Below are 17300 nucleotides of genomic sequence, written 5' to 3'. Positions count from 1 at the left end.
TTTTAAATGAGGATGTAAAAAACTCTTTAAAGCCAGAAATTGTTTGGTATAGACTTTCATACTAGAAATGAAAAAGTTAATGAAGGCTTGCAAAGGTAAGTTATGACATCATAGTGGCTAGAGAAGTACGCCTAATTGCTGAGAGACTAATAAAGCCTTAAAGAGATGACAATGCTGAATGCCTGCTAGATGAAAAGTCCATGAAAAAATAACATGGTAACTTTTCAATAACACAGTAACTCTTCAAACTAAATATGTGGCAGAGAGTCAATCTCTTGTCTGTAGAATTGTATTTTTGTCTTGCAAACAGATGGATATATAGATGTGGCTGGACCTGGTATTTTACTAGTATCCATCTAGTATTAGCTCCAAATGATCGTTAAAAATCCTTTATGTGAATGCACCGCTACAAACACGGAAAACGCTGAAATATTCAAAGTGTTGAAAACTTATTAATTTCATGGCTTATTCTAGAACATCTGTGTTGACATTTACACCGATGATGCAAAGCAATGTTTGGTAAAAACAGCAGACACCTTACTTAGCACAAACCAGGGCAGTGGTACTAAATTTTACTAGGGATCATTATATTCTTCTCTGCCACAGACTTTGAAGAATATAAAAGGCCAAATCAAAGATTTAAAGATTAAAGATTTCGCCTTTTATGTTCTCAAGTCCGTGGCAGAGAAGAATGTAACGGTCACTAGTAACTGAAGAACGTCCTTGATAAAGCAGTAAAAATTTGTATTGACTAAAACTTTATTTCAACTATGTATCTTAATATTCTATATGACTAAGTGCTATGGCTATGTCAAGGAAAAGCACCTTCACATTTGTTGGAGCAAAGAGTCACATGAGCTGCTCTGTTCATTAAATACCCATTTTAATTTGAGATGATGACTAACTATGGTTATTCAGAGTTGGGTGTTTGGTAGAACTAGCCTCAAAAAATAAAGTGAGCCTGTTATTTCAAGGAAAACAACTGATGTTATTTGTTGCCATTGATAAAAATTCAGTGTTTCAAGTGAAAGTCTGCAGTTTAGAAATCTTTTATCTGCTACACTGAGTGTGACAACTCCCTAACATGTGGTCAGTGAGGATACTAATGAATGTAATTTTTTTTTCATATTACACAATGAAAGATATCAACATTTGGAAGATCTACATAATTCAGTAAACCAACAATTTCCAAATCCCCAACACACTATAAAAGCATGTAGGGATAAAAGATCCACTCAAAGTATAAAATAGTCTGATGAATTTTAATTTAACAGAATATGAAAAGTTCACTGATATGATTTTAGAGTTTTGATAAAGAATCAAAGAAGACTATGCACAATTTTCTGAAGACTAAAAAAGTTTTTTTGACTTACATATCTGTGTAAGATCAAGTTTTCTTCATATACTTCAAGCAAAACAACATATCACAGCAGATTGAACAAAGAAATAGATTTCAGAATTCAAAAAGACATTAAAGAGATTTATGCAACTGTAAACCAATGCCATTCCTCTCACACATTTTTGGAAAATGTGGTTATTTCTCATTAAAAATGTTACTTATGTTATCATGCAATGATTGTAGCTACATTAAATTAACATTTATAAAAAGTTCTACTTTAACACATTTTTGGAAAATGTGGTTACTTCTCATTAAAAATGTTACTTATGTTATCATGCAATGATTATAGCTGTATTAAATTAACATTTATAAAAAGTTATATTTTAATTTCTAATATGGTAAATCCTGACAGAAAATAACATATACAAGGACTCTTTCAGGTCTGAAAAACTTTTTAAGAGGATTAAGGGGTTCTGAAACCAAAAAGTTTGGGAATGTCTGGTCTAGAAGCAATAACGAGGAGCAAGAAAGTAACTTCCCCACATTCAAGTTCAGTGGTTTGAGAGGGGTGGAAAGAAAACAGCCACCACTAAGTGGCATTCAGGAAAAGCAACATTCTCAAAGAGCAGCCAGGTTTCAAGCAGATTAAAGTGATGAAAAGATGCTCCCTGGCTCTTTTCTAAAACATAATTTTTCCTTCATTATCGCCTCATTCCTCCCACATTACATAGTGTGGCAGCTCTAACTAATAGTCTAGGTTAATTTTTATACTCAGTGTCAATCTCTTTTATAAACTTCAAAACATTAATATCATTAAATAGCAACACATAAACAAGATTCTTCCTACCAATTTCACTTCCACTTCCCCCATCTTGAACACTCCACAAGATGATGCTACTCTCTGAGGCAACAGCAACCATTTTGTCTTTGTCTCCATGTGGACCTCCAACCACTTTTGCATTTAAAGCTACTCGTTCGATAGTCCAATCCAAATATGGGCTTGTAAACACTTGCTGCCATCCTGAAGATTCTTTGATTCTGTTAAGGAAGAACAGGCACATAAGGTAGACTCAGCAGCAATTAAGTAAACAGAATACACATCAATGCACCAAAAAAATAAAACTAACCATTACTCATCCATCTTCCTATTTATTTCAAATAAAATTTTGTTGATATGTATCATCCATGAAGCCACAATATTATCTTTATGGTATTTTATACTTGCATACCATAGGATGTATAAGTACATACAAGAGACTACGGTTCTATATTTCTCCAAAGAATAATTTAGTAAAGTCCTCCAAATTAAAAAAATTTCAAAAACTTTAAAAAAAGATGGTTTTATCTTTCATGTTTCTCTACACACACAGACACGCGCGCGCGCGCGCACACACACACAACGCAACATTGTCATCTATGAGTAGGAACAATCAGCAAAAATCTAAATTTCAGAATTATTATTCCTTTAAGTTATTAATCAGCTTTTCAGTGTTTATTAACTGAAATAACACATACCGAATCTCTTACTTTTTGAACTTCAGGTGGACAGTCTACCCAGAAACACTAAGGTAAGTGAGTGTATCATATGCATTCCAATACCTTAGCACTATTATATAAAAAAGGATAAGGTGTGGAATAGCCTTTAAAGACTGGTTTTTAAAGGTCTAAATGCAAAACTGTATAGAGCTATTGATCACCCATATGTGAAAGCTAATCTATTCTTTAATATCTAATTTCTCTAATAAATATTCCTGTCAGTTTCTAATAATTCTTTCTGCCCTCTCTGAATTTAGGTATTAAAGACATGTTTCTACGTGACTAACTGCAGAGCGGCCTTCATAAATTTAGAGCTTTAGCAGTTGTGTAATTATAATAATGAATGAGTTGAACTATTAAGTATCTATTTTTAAACTAAACAAATAATGCAAACATAATTATAAAGTTTCTCTTTTGTCTTACCTAAAGTGAATAAATAGAAGATGAAGGAAGTGTTCTTTTGCAAACTACCTGACAGTCACTGCAAAAAGTAAACTTAGGTATTCATAATTATGGTCACCTAAAGGCCTAAATAAAACACATCAACTTCATTTTCCCTTAAATATGTATGCAAGGTAATACAACTACAATTCATAAAAATATACAATTCAGCCTATTAATCTGAAGAATTAATGATTTCTTTACTTAAACTTCAAAGCAATAGAGAAATATATCAATTTTTCCTAAGCATTGTGTAATTTGTAATCACCCTCTTCAGCCCAGATAGGAATCATTTGTTAAGACAAACAAATGGAAATACTTACCTAATAAACACTAAAATTCACTGACATTCTCTTATACCTTTACTTTCTTAATAAACTTGCTTTCACTTTACTTTGTGGACTCACCCCAAATTATTTCTTGTGAGTGATCCAAGAACCCTTTTTTGGGGTCTAGATCAGGACCCCTTTCCAGTAACATCTTCCTGGGAAACTATGAAAGGGGATAGTGGAGAGACTCCTAACCTAAAGGAAATAGACTGCAGCACCAATTAGCTGACTTTGGAGTTAAGAACACTTTCCTTTCGAGCTTTTGCAGCTTTTAACAATTGAGTAGTGTATAATCTTATAAACAAATTTTGGAGCATATTCCTTTCTCTCTACCTGATTTCTCCAGAATTTGGAAACTATTTATGAGTATTCTTAACTTATGGCAATAAGAATGTTTTCTTTTGTAACAGGACACAATTGGAGAAACTGATTATTCTACCATGGCTTTGACTGGAATAGCATGCTTTCAGATACGGACTTATTTAAGAGACCAAATTTGACTCACAGAGATGATAAAAGCCGCTTGGGAAAACTGGTCTCATATCTTGTCTACATGGTTCTTGTACAAGGTTCCTGACCTGTCTGGGGTAAGGAAAGAATGCCACTTTCTGACAGGCCCAGAAGTCCCAAGTTATCATGGAACCTCAAGAGGAAAGAAATGTAGCCAACTCATACAGTTATCTGTAGGCAATGATAAATTCATGGCAAGGGTCAAGGCTTTAAGAAGACTAATTTGAGATTCTTTATGGAACAAAGTTCTATCAAAGTCAATTTAAAAAGAGCTTATATAGCAACTAATTATTCTTATACAAATAATTAGGCCAAGTATAGTAAGAATAAAGCTTATTTTGTTAAAAAAGAAAAGAAAATCAGCCCTACCATGATTTGTCTTTAGTAGAAATGAAAGACCAAAGAGAAGAGAATTGTTTAAAAAACTATGGTATAACTTTTATTAGATTTGTCTCATCAGTAGTGTTTGAGATTTTTCCTGCAATTTAGACTCACCCTGCTTATTCCTGTGGACCAAGCAGTGATCTGTGGCTGCTGTTCAGAAGAAACAAGTAACATAGAAATCTGGATCAGTATTCTAATTGTGGGCAGGTATTTGAATTGGCTAGCATATCAGTGTGGTTCCAACTCCACACCAGCTTGGTTCCAACAATTTCCCGGTTCATGAAAAGCCTTCTTATTTAGTTTACTTGGAATAATTTTACTTATTTTACTTTGTTATTGTGGAACATATTGCTGTTGTTCTCTTTGCACAGGAATGCAAGATAAACTTACTCAGTGCTTTCTTAAATCAAACACCGTATTAATCCTCCAGACATCACTTTTTGTCAGAAATCAGAGTTCTCATCATACTGACACCTTCTGACTGAGCTCTTCTCTACTCTGAATGCAGGAGACCCTAATAGGTAGAAATATCATCATCCTTACTCAGCCTGCAGAAGTTACAGAGAATGAATCTTCCTCCCTCTGCAACCCTAAGATTAAGAGTTCCCTTGTAAAAGGGAGAGGAAAAATATGTCAGAGGCATTCAAACCAGAATGACTCCATCTTGAATAGGGACTGGGTAAAATAAAGCTGAGACCTGCTGGGCTGCATTCCCAGGAGGTTATTGTTAGTCACAGGATAACAAAGGAGGTCAGCACAAGGTACAGGTCACAAAGATCCCACTGATAAAACAGGATGCAATAAAGAAGCTGGCCAAAACGCACTGAAGCCAAGACGGCAACAAAAGTGACTTCTGGTCGTCCTCACTACTCATTATACGCTAATTATAATGCATTATCATGCTAAAAGACACTCCCATCAGCCCCATGATAGTTTATAAATGCCATCGTAAAGTCTAAAAGTTACCCTATAAGGTCTAAAAAGGGGAGGAACATTCAGTTCTGGGAATTGCCTGCTCCTTTCTGAAAAACTCATGAATAATCCGCCCCTTAATTAGTATATAATCAAGAAATAACTATAAGTATATTCAGTCAAGTAGCTCTCAGGACTTCTCTGGCTTCATTCCTTTACTTTCTTAACAAACTTCCTTTTACTTTAAAAATATATATATATAAAATCTCATCTTTTACAGAGACATTACTTCTAAGTTGCTTTTCTCTATAGTAATTAGGGCATTACACAATAAAGAGATGTCAAAAAAGGGTAAAGTAATCAGGATAGCATATTTAAAAGTGACTATAACAACTACAGAATTTAACTCTTAATAAGACATGTAAATTTACTTCTATTTTTAAAATAATAATTACAAAGAAGGTACATATGTAATCTAAAACTGTTCATATAAGTAATACATTTAAAATATGTAGAACAAGGCCAGGCACAGTGGCTCACACCTGTAATCCCAACACTTTGGGAGGCCGAGGCAGGCAGATTACCTGAGACCAGTCTGGTCAACATGGTAAAATCCCATCTCTACTAAAAATAGAAAAATTGGCCAAGTGTGGTGGTACACACCTGTAATCCCAGCTACTCCGGAGGCTGAGGCAGGAGAAGTGCTAGAACCCAGGAGGCAGATGTTGCAGTGACCCAAGATCATGCCACTGCACTCCAGCCTGGGTGACAGAGCCAGGATTCTGTCTCAATTTCAAAAAATAAATAAAGCAAATAAAATATGTAACACAAGAATAAGCTCTGTTATTTCAGTTCTCCATGATCTTATAGCTGCCTAGTAAACCAACCCTCTGAAGTTAAGACAGTTATGCGAAAAATACAATTATTTCTAGTTATTTCCTACATGAGGACCTCAATAAAATATAGTAAAGAAGACATACCCTGTGAGATTTTGAAACTTACTATAAACATACGTCACGTCAAATTGTATGGGAATAGACATGTCATAAGGACATGAGAGAAATGAAAAACAGATCCAAGCATATACACAAACATAAAACAAAATAAAATGGGCTATCAGATTCAGTGAGAAAGAATGATTTAGGTAATGAATTGTCAGAAATAATTACCTACCCACTGAGAAGAAAATAAATCCTCATACCACAAACAAAAAAGTAAATTCCACGAGGATTAAAGATCTAAAGTGGAATATAAGCCCCAAGGGGGCAGCAACTCACACAACTACTCTTTGTTAATAGAAGTTACACTGTCATAAGCTCAGCAAGAAAAAGGAACATAAGCATAAAGCCTAACCATGTAGAAAATTAGTGAAGCTAGGAGAACAGCATAAAGGTCTTCACTGTACTCTTTTTTTTTAAAGGTTTTTTTTTTTTAACTTATTGATATAAAAACGATGAAAAACAACTTTTAGAAAATATTACACTTTTAAACAGTTTAAATATTTTTATTTCTTTTGAAATCTTTTCATTGCCATTGTGTTGAATGATTTAACTGTGAGGAAAATCAGATACGTCCTCAATTTTCTTCCTTCCTCACTTTGATGGGTATACTGCTCTGACATTACTGACACTTGGTGAAAGCAAAGAAAGATCGTGATCAAAGCAGACACAAAGAATGGAAAATGTAATAGTTACCCAGTGAGTTAAATTTTGCCTAATAATGTGGTATTTCTGGAAAAGAGCAATCTTTTTTTTTTTTTTTTGAGACGGAGTTTCGCTCTCGTTACCCAGGCTGAAGTGCAGTGGTGCGATCTCAGCTCACCGCAACCTCCGCCTCCTGGGTTCAAGCAATTCTCCTGCTTCAGCCTCCCGAGTAGCTGGGACTACAGGCTCGTGCCATCATGCTGAGCTAATTTTTGTATTTTTAGTAGAGACAGGGTTTCACCATGTTGACCAGCCTTGGCCTCCCAAAGTGCTGGGATTATAGGTGTGAGCCACTGCGCCCGGCCGAAAAGAGCAATCTTTAGCATTGTGCACAATGACAAAAAGGAAGTTATGCTGTTACGCTTCAATCACTTATAATAATTTCACAATTCTTCTGGAATTCCTTATCAACAAAAACATGTACATAATATGTAAAGAAGAGTCTACAAGTCATCTCAATTCAAATCCATAAGATGATAAATTCAAAACAATGCTTCCTAAAAAAAATTCCTTTATCGAATTAGTCTTACTTCATATCAAACCATCCCCACAGAAATTATCCAAAAAATAATTTCCATGCTATTTCATAATTAAAATTACAAATCTACAAAACTCTTTTTTCAAAAATTAATTATTTATTTTTTGAGACAGAATCTTGCCCTGTCACCCAGGCTGGAGTACAACGGCATGACCTCAGCACACTGCAACCTTCCACCTCCCAAGCTCAAGTGACTATCCTGCCTCAGCCTCCTGAGTAGCTGAGATTACAGGCACGTATCATTACACCCAGCTAATTTTTGTATTTTTAGTAGAGATGGGGTTTCACCATGGTGGTCAGGCTGGTCTTGAACTCCATCTACCTTGGCCTCTGAAAATGCTGAGATTACCAACATGAATCACCATGCCCAGCCAAAACACTCTTAAAACATAAAGTCTGCACCTAATCATTACTACATGAAAATATAAACCTGAGATTACTGATATAAACAGCTCTTACCAGATATGCAAAACCTTTTATAAACTCAGATTAAAAAAAAATACACCTGGGATTCTTTAAAATGTATCTGTAAACTTTAGAAGACATTTTAGATATTTTTCAAACTATTTTGTATATTTTTTCTTAACCAAATTCAACAGTGATAAATATAAACAAAAAGTTTATACATCTTTGATTTTTCTCCAATTAAGTGCAATAATTATTTAAGCTAGTATATCCAACCATTTCTGTGCTTCTACACCATTCTCTGTCATCAACATTTTCAAATGAGTATAGTGATTTTGAACTAAGCGTCCTATCACTTTCCCAATTTAAAAAAAAAAAAAAAAATCACTGGTCTACACTATTCTTCATTGCTTCTCAGTCTCCGAGAATGTAAACATTAGAAAAACCAAACTACTTCTTTAAGTTTCACACAATAGATGCTAAACCATACCGCTGTGCCCACAACTACCCTGCTTTACTACCTCACTTCCCAAAATGTGGTAATTATGACCAATGTACTTTCCCTTGCTATAGAATACAAAACACTGAATCATTAGTGCCAGAACATCAGAAAGCTCACATTAATAATCCTGTCTAACGTCATTATATACTACCATCTCAGAAGCTACGTATAAGCAAGAAATAATACATCAATGTATCTCAGTTACACAACAGCTCACGCTTGTCTGCGAAATGTTTACAACACGTAAAGGCTGCCAGAATGTTTACTAAATTAGTTGCAAAAATAAAAGCAAACTAAATCTTAATCAGATAATACGGACATGAGTAAAATATGCAGGAAAAAACCTGATGACTAAAAAAATAGCTTTTCAATCTAAAACTATAAAATCAGAATTAATTTTAAAACTATCACCTCTAAAAGCAAACCATTATTAATTATACAGTACCTGTAACACACAGCAAAATGGGCATATGCAGCTACAATCCAGTTGTGATGGCCAGCTACTATTAGCACCTTTCGTGGATCCACAGGAAATCCTGTTGATTTTAGAAAAAGAAATATTTAACATTCTAAAATGGGGGTTGACAACTTACAGCCCCCAGGCCAATTTCAGCCTTCTGCCTGTTTTGAACTCGGCCGTGCTTACTTGTTTCCATATTGTCCGTTATGTGTTCATGCTACAATGGCAAAGTTGAGTAGGTCTGACAGAGAACATGTGGCCCACAAAAGCCTAAAATATTTAGTCTCTGGCCCTTACCAGATAAACTTTGTCAACCCTGTTCTAAAGATTCAGAGAAGACAGAAGATTGTACAACATTTTAAATGAAAATTACGTGTTAAATGTGAATTTCCAAGATAGCAATGATAAATCTGGATAAAAAAGGAGATGAGTCACAAATCTTTAAAAGTAATTACTTAATATCACCTAGGACTAAAAACATGCATACTTTTCCTTTTCTATTTGTGTAATCTTTGCTTACCTAGCCTAACAGTATCTTCTCCAGTTCCAGAGAGAACAGGCTGCATACCATTTCCCCGGGCTTCACCTTCCGTAGAATTTAGTCCATTCCTAGAATCAGCAGATCTGGCTGTGTTGTTTATTTTACGACTAGGAATACCTATAAAGAGGAAATGAAAACAAATACATTTCCAAGTTCACCTTTCAGAAATTAAAAATACCACATTGTAACAAAGAAATATAAAAATCTGAATTTCATTAAAGCCGAAATAGATCTTCCAATATAGCAAATTATTGTAAATATTTAATTATAATTAAAAAATAAAATTAAAATTAAAGAAAAAGACAAAGATAAAATTCTTTCAACATATTTCTGGTATTTGTCATATTGTTTATAATTACTAAGATTAAGATTTATCATATTATGCTCCGCTTTAGTTAGCTTTAGTTTACTGAGTTAATGGGTAATTAATTCAGTCTGTAAGCCACTCTTTACAATTATGGTACAGGTATTACGTGTTTAAGTACTCTGTATTAATTTAACTACTTTAGAACTGAATTTCTCCATACTTTGAAACATTTTTTATTTGACAGGAAAGCATTTTTTAAAAATGAAATCTTGCTCAGAAGTCCATTAGAACACAGGTAAAAGCAGATGCTTCTAACTTACTGAAGTGGGGCTGAGGTGACACTGACTTATCTTTGCAGAATTCCTTAAGTTTGCCAAAAAGGAATTTGACAACCAGTGCTCTAACATAGGGGTCAGCAAACCATGGACCATGGAAAATCCAGGCCAATGCTATCTATGTAAATACAGCTGTAGTGGTCACAGTAACACCTAGTCTTCATGTAGTATGTACAGCAGAGATAAGCAGCTGTTACAGAGATCCTCTGGCTCACAAAATCTAACTGGGTCTTTACAGAAAAAGTTTGCAAACCTGTGCTCCAATATATAGTGTGACTTAATTTCTGTAAAAATCAAAGTTCTCACCATTTCTAGTAGATTTACAGAAAAAAAAAACTCAATAATCAAGGAAGTTTTTTCTATTCATATGCTTGTACTTGCTTAATGATACAAGGAATTTTTTAAAAGATTAAATAAAGTGAAAATACCTGGTGGAGGTAAGTAACCATGAAAAAGGACACTGCCACAAGAGGAACGCTCCAACTCTTCACATAAGAGAAGCCTTCTTACTAAAAACATTTCAAAGCAAACTTGTCAAGAGTACATGCAAACAGAAAAACAGTACTCCATTTTTATTTTCTCTAGTTCAAGAGGATAAGGAAAGAAAAGGAAAATTTTAAGTTAAATCAGAGTTGACAACATCTTTTTACTATGAAAATCCACAAAAACTAAGCACTGAACAATTTCATCAAAAATTAGGACCTGATATAAACACATATCATTTGGGCAAGTTTCATACATGAGTCAAATCATAAATGAAAAATATTAAGAGAAGTGCACATACCTAATGGTGTGATCCCATAAAATTCTGCTTCATGCCTGAGAACATTAATACTCACTCCCCTACAAGGAAACAAACGATATAAATTCTCTAACACTGCAAACCTGTATTATCATCTGAAGCAAAAGGAAAACATTCTAGGTTCTTCATGTATACGGTCATAAGGCTTTAAAAATTATGTTTCTCCTAATGTTCTTTATTTCTATTACTCTCAATCGTTAAAAAGTCTAAATAAAAATGACATGTGAACAACAATATTCTGCTGTCTACTTAAAAACCTTTCTCATATATATATACACACACACGAATTGGGTCACTAAATGAGAGTAGGGCTCTATCCGGCTAGTACAAATAAATTGTCTAGAAGGCAAAAGATAGAATGGAAATCATTCTTTAGTGACATTAGTTGCTTTTAACTTTTTAATCATAATTATTTCTATACATATCTATCTTAATCTCCCCAATTAAACTGTAAATTCCCTGTGGGCATGATCTATTTCTGATCTACGTTTGTATATCTCATGCTTATACAGAATAGCTATGTAATAAATATTTGTCGAACAAAAAAAAAAAAAAAAAAAAAAAAAAAACCAGCCTTGGGAAGGGCTCTGTTATCCAGATGAAAATGATGCTACTTTACAGTAGTAAAGTAACATGAAAATAAAAGTTGAAAGAAACAGGAGCTTCAAAATTTTTAATGTTAATGATTCATTTTAGGTTTCAGTTGTAATTTGTTCTTATTCTAAAAATATTCCCCAGCCTTAATAAACATATACAATTACCATGTTAAATTGTTTTTATTTGTGAAACTGGTTATGACTAACTTAACATTAAAAATGCTTAAAACTTTCTTATTCTATTTTGAAACTATCTGAGTTAACAGTACAGCAGTACTGGCCAGAGGCATGATCGTAACTCACTGTAGCCTCAAACTCCTGGCCTCAAGGGATCCTCCTATCTCAGCCTCCTCTGCAGAGCAGCTAGGATTATAGGCCTGACCATCACATCCAGTTTCAGCATGAGGAAACTTCTAATCAAAGTCTTAGTTTAAAAAAAAAACAACAAAAAACAAATCTTTTATGGCTGGGCATGAGGGCTCAGACCTGTAATCCCAGCACTTTGAGAGACTGAGGTTGGGGGACTGCCTGAGCTCAGGAGTTCCTGACCAGCATGGGCGACATGGTAAAAACCCCTTCTCTACCAAAATACAAAAAATTAATAAGCATACGCCTGTAGTCCCAGCTACTGGGGAGACTGAGACAGGAAAATTGCTTGGACCTAGGAGGCAAAGGTGGCAGTGAGTCAAGATCGCGCCACTGCACTGCAGCCTGGGCGACAGAGCAAGACTCCATCTCAAAAAAACCAACTTTTCCTTCATAAAATATACTAAAAACACATACTTACCAGAAAGAAATTTACTTTTAAAAGAGTGCATTTCTCACCTTAAGTCTAGTTCTTTTGTCCGAAGAAAATTTAAAATGGGTGCAAATGCTGCTGGATCTCTATCAATAAATATCTGTAAAAAATGGAACTGTTTTACTCTCAAATCACAAATTAATCTTTTAACTTTAATATCTGTAACACTAATAGGGAACAAAGTCTGAATTATTTAAATACTATGTTTCCTTGTTCCTACTCTCAAATTTTAACGTTTCCATAATTGGAATGTAGTTCTGTGTGCATTCAGAAAAAGATGGTGTCTTTTTCTTCCCCTGAAAAGTTACTATTAAACTGATATTTTAATATGTGGAAAAAATCTTATATAATAAAATCACTTTTATTGATACCTTTGGTAAAAGTGACACCTGAGGAAACATTTTTATCTGAAATAGTCCAGAATTCAATTAATACTTTGAAAACATTATGAATAAACAATACTTTCTCACATTGTTGAATCATTAAAACTACAATGTACTTTAATAATCCACACGGGGTATTGAGAAAAGTAAATACTGCACACTGCTATCAAAAGTGGACACGAATACTATCCTTGTAACACTTTCAGTAAATTCAATTTCCTTCAGGGCTAGGGAGAAGTAAAACAATTTTTTTTTTTTTTCAAATACAGCACCACAGAATACATAAGAGGAAAACAAATTGCTTAAAAATGTAAAATACATAATTAGTAACTTTCATTTGTTTGTTTGTTTACAGACAGAGTCGCTCTGTCACATAGGCTGGAGCGCAGTGGCGCGATCCTGGCTCACTGCCACTATCACCGCCCAAGTTTAAGCAACTATCCTGGCTCAGCCTCTCAAGTAGCTGGGATTATAGGCATTGCTACCACGCCTGGCTCATTTACACACACGCACGCACACACACACATGCACACACACACACACACACACACACACACACACAGACACACACACAGTAGAGATGGGGTTTCACTATGTTGGCCAGGCTGGTCTCGAACTCCTGGCCTCAGGTAATCCAACTGCCTCAGCTTCCCAAAGTGCTGGGATTACAGGCGTGAGCCACCACACTCGGCCCATAATTGGTAACTCTTTATAGAAATTTATACCAACACCTATTTTGAATCATTTACAAAAGATCTAATCATAAAAACTGAACACTTTTTAAAGCTTATTTAAGTCAATCAGAAAGGCAAATGGTAGCCAATAATAATACTCTTCTTACTATGATCAACTACGTATATACAATCAATGAGATTCCTCTAAACTTCATAAATTCTTACTTTTGTTTTTATTAGAGGAGCTCAAAAATTGAAGAAATATCACAGATTTTTGTGGAGATCTTATTACTGATGACTTTTTATAATTTCACATGTCCATATCTGCCTTTGTTACCTTATTTCATCTCCAAATCTCACAACAGCAAATAAATACCATTGGTCACTTTGTTGCCTCTAAATGCATAAACCAATTTTTTTGCACTGAAACTCTGTAATTATTTCCTTCCCTCACTGTCTTAACGCTGCACAAACAAATTCACAAAGTTATTCTCCAAAATAAAACAAAAAGCTGTAGGACTTTACTAATTTAACCTCTTTATTTACATTTATCCACTTACTGTTAAAGTTTCAATTATTGATCTAAAAAATATTTCTTCCAATGCCAGTGTTAGCTCATATCCTACAATCTTTCTAATCATGAATACTTAAATTGCCATATATAGTATTCCATATTTAGGGATCTTCTCTAATTGCAAAAAACTACGTATGACGAGAAATAAAATTATGCCACTTTCATCCAGTGATTATTAAAACATTAGTTTTCCTACATTCTTAGAGTAAGTATATATTAAGACCAAGTACTATAAGCACTACTTTAGAAATACGTATCAATTATTATTAGACTCACAGCACCAGTTTCATCTCGAAGTGTTGAAATTCTCCCACTCAGCAAACTGGAAATCATAAATAATCTAAAGTTAGTTTTTAAAAATCTGAGTATAAACAAATGTGCTAATTCTTTATCAAATGTCAAAGACCACTAAAAATAAGTTATCTATCCTCCAAGTTAAAAAAAAAAAAAACATTTTAAGAGTTAACCTTCTTTATTCAAAAAATAAAAACAATTTAACTGACAAAAAATTATTATATTTTGGTAAATAAGCAAATATATTAAAAGATATACTAAAGAATTATATAAAATACCTGGAAAAAAAAGAATCTGGAATCCACATAAGAGTTTGTCTTGAGGTACTAAATCTGTAATTAAAAATTATCTGGCATTAAAATGAGAACATGATTTGAAATTTCAGTATTAGTTAATTTGTTTTAATATTCTGGATAATGATTTACAAGATGTTTCACAGTTATAGCTGTACCAATATATTTATTACATTTAATATTTTTTAATGTTGCTACTTTCAATTCAGAGTTAAGATTATACAAGCAGCTCTCAACAACAACTAGTTGTCCGCCACATAAGGCATCTTAAAATACTACTTTCCAAAAAGCTAATCTCTGCTGAAGAATCAACAATTAGCCCATCACACCAAGTCTCAATTTCTCAGTATAACATTCAAAATTACCTTCAGGTTCCATTTCATCTCTTTAATACAAATGCTGGTTTTCCCTTGCAATAAGACAAAACTTCTTCATATCCCAAAACAATTCATGCTTATTACCATTTTGGTATCTTTGTTCAAATAGATCACCCTCTTCATTCAAGATCCATCCATCGTTCTTGATACCACTCAGGTTTTCCTTCCCTGTAATTTCTTTTTCTTTTTTCTTTTTGTATTTTTAGTAGAGACGGGGTTTCATATGTTAGCCAGGCTGGTCTTGAACTCCTGACCTCAGGCAATCCACCCACCTTAGCCTCCCAAAGCGCTGGGATTACAGGCATGAGCCACCATGCTCCACCCCCTGCACACCCAGCCCCCTGTAATTGTTTTTCTAAATATCCTATCCTGTATTATCTCTGTTTACGCCCATAGTAATTTCACTGTAAACTACTCATTTAACATCTTCTTTATATTCATTCTTGGGCTATTTGCAACTGCTGACTTCATTCATTCAAAAATCATTCAGCAAATACATCACTGTTATGAGGTTAACTGTCATTTGATCAAGTCTGTATCTTACCACCAATTTTGGGAGGATCTTTACGAAAGTACAGTATAACAGACTGGGACAATAAACAAATAACTGATATAAACTGACATGGCAACCAAAGCAATATAGCACTTGTTCAGTCCAGCCCTTCTCTGACTATAAAACCTCTACTTTCACTTCACATTCATTTTCCGGCATTATATGAAATCCCTAAATTTATTTTTATCTTTCATAGTTAAACTAAACAAGGTGACTGAATAATGGCACTAGTTACCATGCACTATCAGCATGAAACACAGGCCAACCCCAGCCAAAATGGCTAAGGGATGTTTCCCGGGCTGTGCAGGTGAGTACGGTATCACCCCTCTACTGTCTGCCATTACCTAAATTAGCAGCCTAGAATTATCAAAAACGTGTAGGTTGCTTACTTTTTGCTCACTGCAGCATAACAAACCCCAAAAATGCATCCTACTTCCCACTCTCATCTTCTAAGTGGGATATTAAACAGCACTGGATTGTAGGCCAGGGTGAAAACTGTGACTACCAAGGCTTACACAGAGCAGCATCAGAAGTCTCATGGATCTCTCAACTTTGCAAGTCTATCCAGGTACCTGAGGCAACAATGACTCATAATATTTTACATATCTTGATAAATGGATTAGCTGTACATTCACCTTTCAAACTCAGTTTCAGAAATGCATTTTGTATTAAAAATGTGTTTTGTTTTTTTTTTTAAAACAGAGTCTCGCTCTCTTGCCCAGGCAGGAATGTAGAGGCATGATCTGAGTTCACTGCAACCTCCACTTCCCGGGTTCAAGTGATTCTCCTGCCTCAGCCTCCCGGGTAGCTGGGACTACAGATGCGTGCCACCATGCCTGGCTAATTTTTTGTATTTTTAGTAGAGATGGGGTTTCACCGCATTAGCCAAGATGGTCTCAATCTCCTGACCCCATGATCCACCTGCCTCAGCCTCCTAAAGTGCTGGGATTACAGGTGTGGGCCACCATGCCCAGACTCTGCTGTTTTTTTCTTAAAGGCAGAGGATGACCTAAAAGCATTGTGCTTGGCACCTAGCACATCCTCAGTAAATGTCTGTAGAAACTGATGTGTGATAACCAGAACCACACTCTACACACTCAGTTAAATGTTTTGTACAAAACGGAGACTTGATTCTTCTGTACCATCTGCAAGCCTTTTATGGTTACAACAGAGCACTTTCAGAGTACAGGGACGACCTATGCAACTTACGACCATTCGACTTTACGACCACAATCACTAGCCACGACTGCTCCACGTCTGGCAGTGCAAACGTTGCCCAGCTGGGTATACGACAGTGCGGACCAGCTTCCGGCAGCACTACCATCTCCGCGTGCATATAGCCTACTCAACTTACGACCAAATCGTGTTACGACCGGTCTGTCGGAACCAATCGTGGTCGTAAGTCGAGCACTAGCTGTACACTGGTGTTGACAAACAGATGTCATAAACTGCCCACTTAAACCATTTAGTAGTATCGGTGTCAATAAAAGCAGAAACAGTGTATGTACTGTTCCACAAAAAATGCCTATCTTAGTTTCTAAAAGAAATTTTCTATCATTATCAAAACATGCTTTCCAATCACAATTAAAAGTTTATCTCGGGAGGCTGAGGCAGGAGAATTGCTTGAATCCGGGAGAATTGCTTGATCTTGCTGCAGTGAGGCAAGATCATGCCACTGCACTCCAGTCTGGCAACAGAGCAAGACTCCACCTT

General features: G+C 35.0%; 1 protein-coding gene across 8 annotated transcripts in view; it reads right to left on the bottom strand.

Moving 5' to 3' along the window:
• KCTD3 (potassium channel tetramerization domain containing 3) overlaps positions 1-17300 on the bottom strand; it is a 56685-nt gene that overhangs the window by 35088 nt on the left and 4297 nt on the right. For 5 of the 8 annotated variants that reach the window (XM_037731600.1, XM_037731601.1, XM_017509222.2 and 2 more), the window contains exons 2-9: positions 14643-14696; positions 14347-14392; positions 12466-12539; positions 11027-11085; positions 10671-10751; positions 9580-9717; positions 9045-9135; positions 2187-2377 (exon numbers count right to left, since the gene is read on the bottom strand). In XM_037731600.1, the coding sequence (XP_037587528.1) occupies positions 2187-2377; positions 9045-9135; positions 9580-9717; positions 10671-10751; positions 11027-11085; positions 12466-12539; positions 14347-14392; positions 14643-14696 (734 nt within the window). Of the gene's footprint in view, positions 1-2186; positions 2378-9044; positions 9136-9579; positions 9718-10670; positions 10824-11026; positions 11086-12465; positions 12540-14346; positions 14400-14642; positions 14697-17300 lie in introns of those variants that run through there. The other 3 variants (XM_017509225.2, XM_017509224.2, XM_037731603.1) reach the window with 2 other exon arrangements.

This window comes from Cebus imitator, unplaced genomic scaffold (assembly GCF_001604975.1).
Source record: "Cebus imitator isolate Cc_AM_T3 unplaced genomic scaffold, Cebus_imitator-1.0 Scaffold411, whole genome shotgun sequence".
In the NCBI taxonomy this organism is placed as follows: Eukaryota; Metazoa; Chordata; class Mammalia; order Primates; family Cebidae; genus Cebus; species Cebus imitator.
The sequence above is the reverse complement of the archived record's forward strand: the minus strand, read 5'-3'. Positions and strand labels throughout refer to the sequence as shown.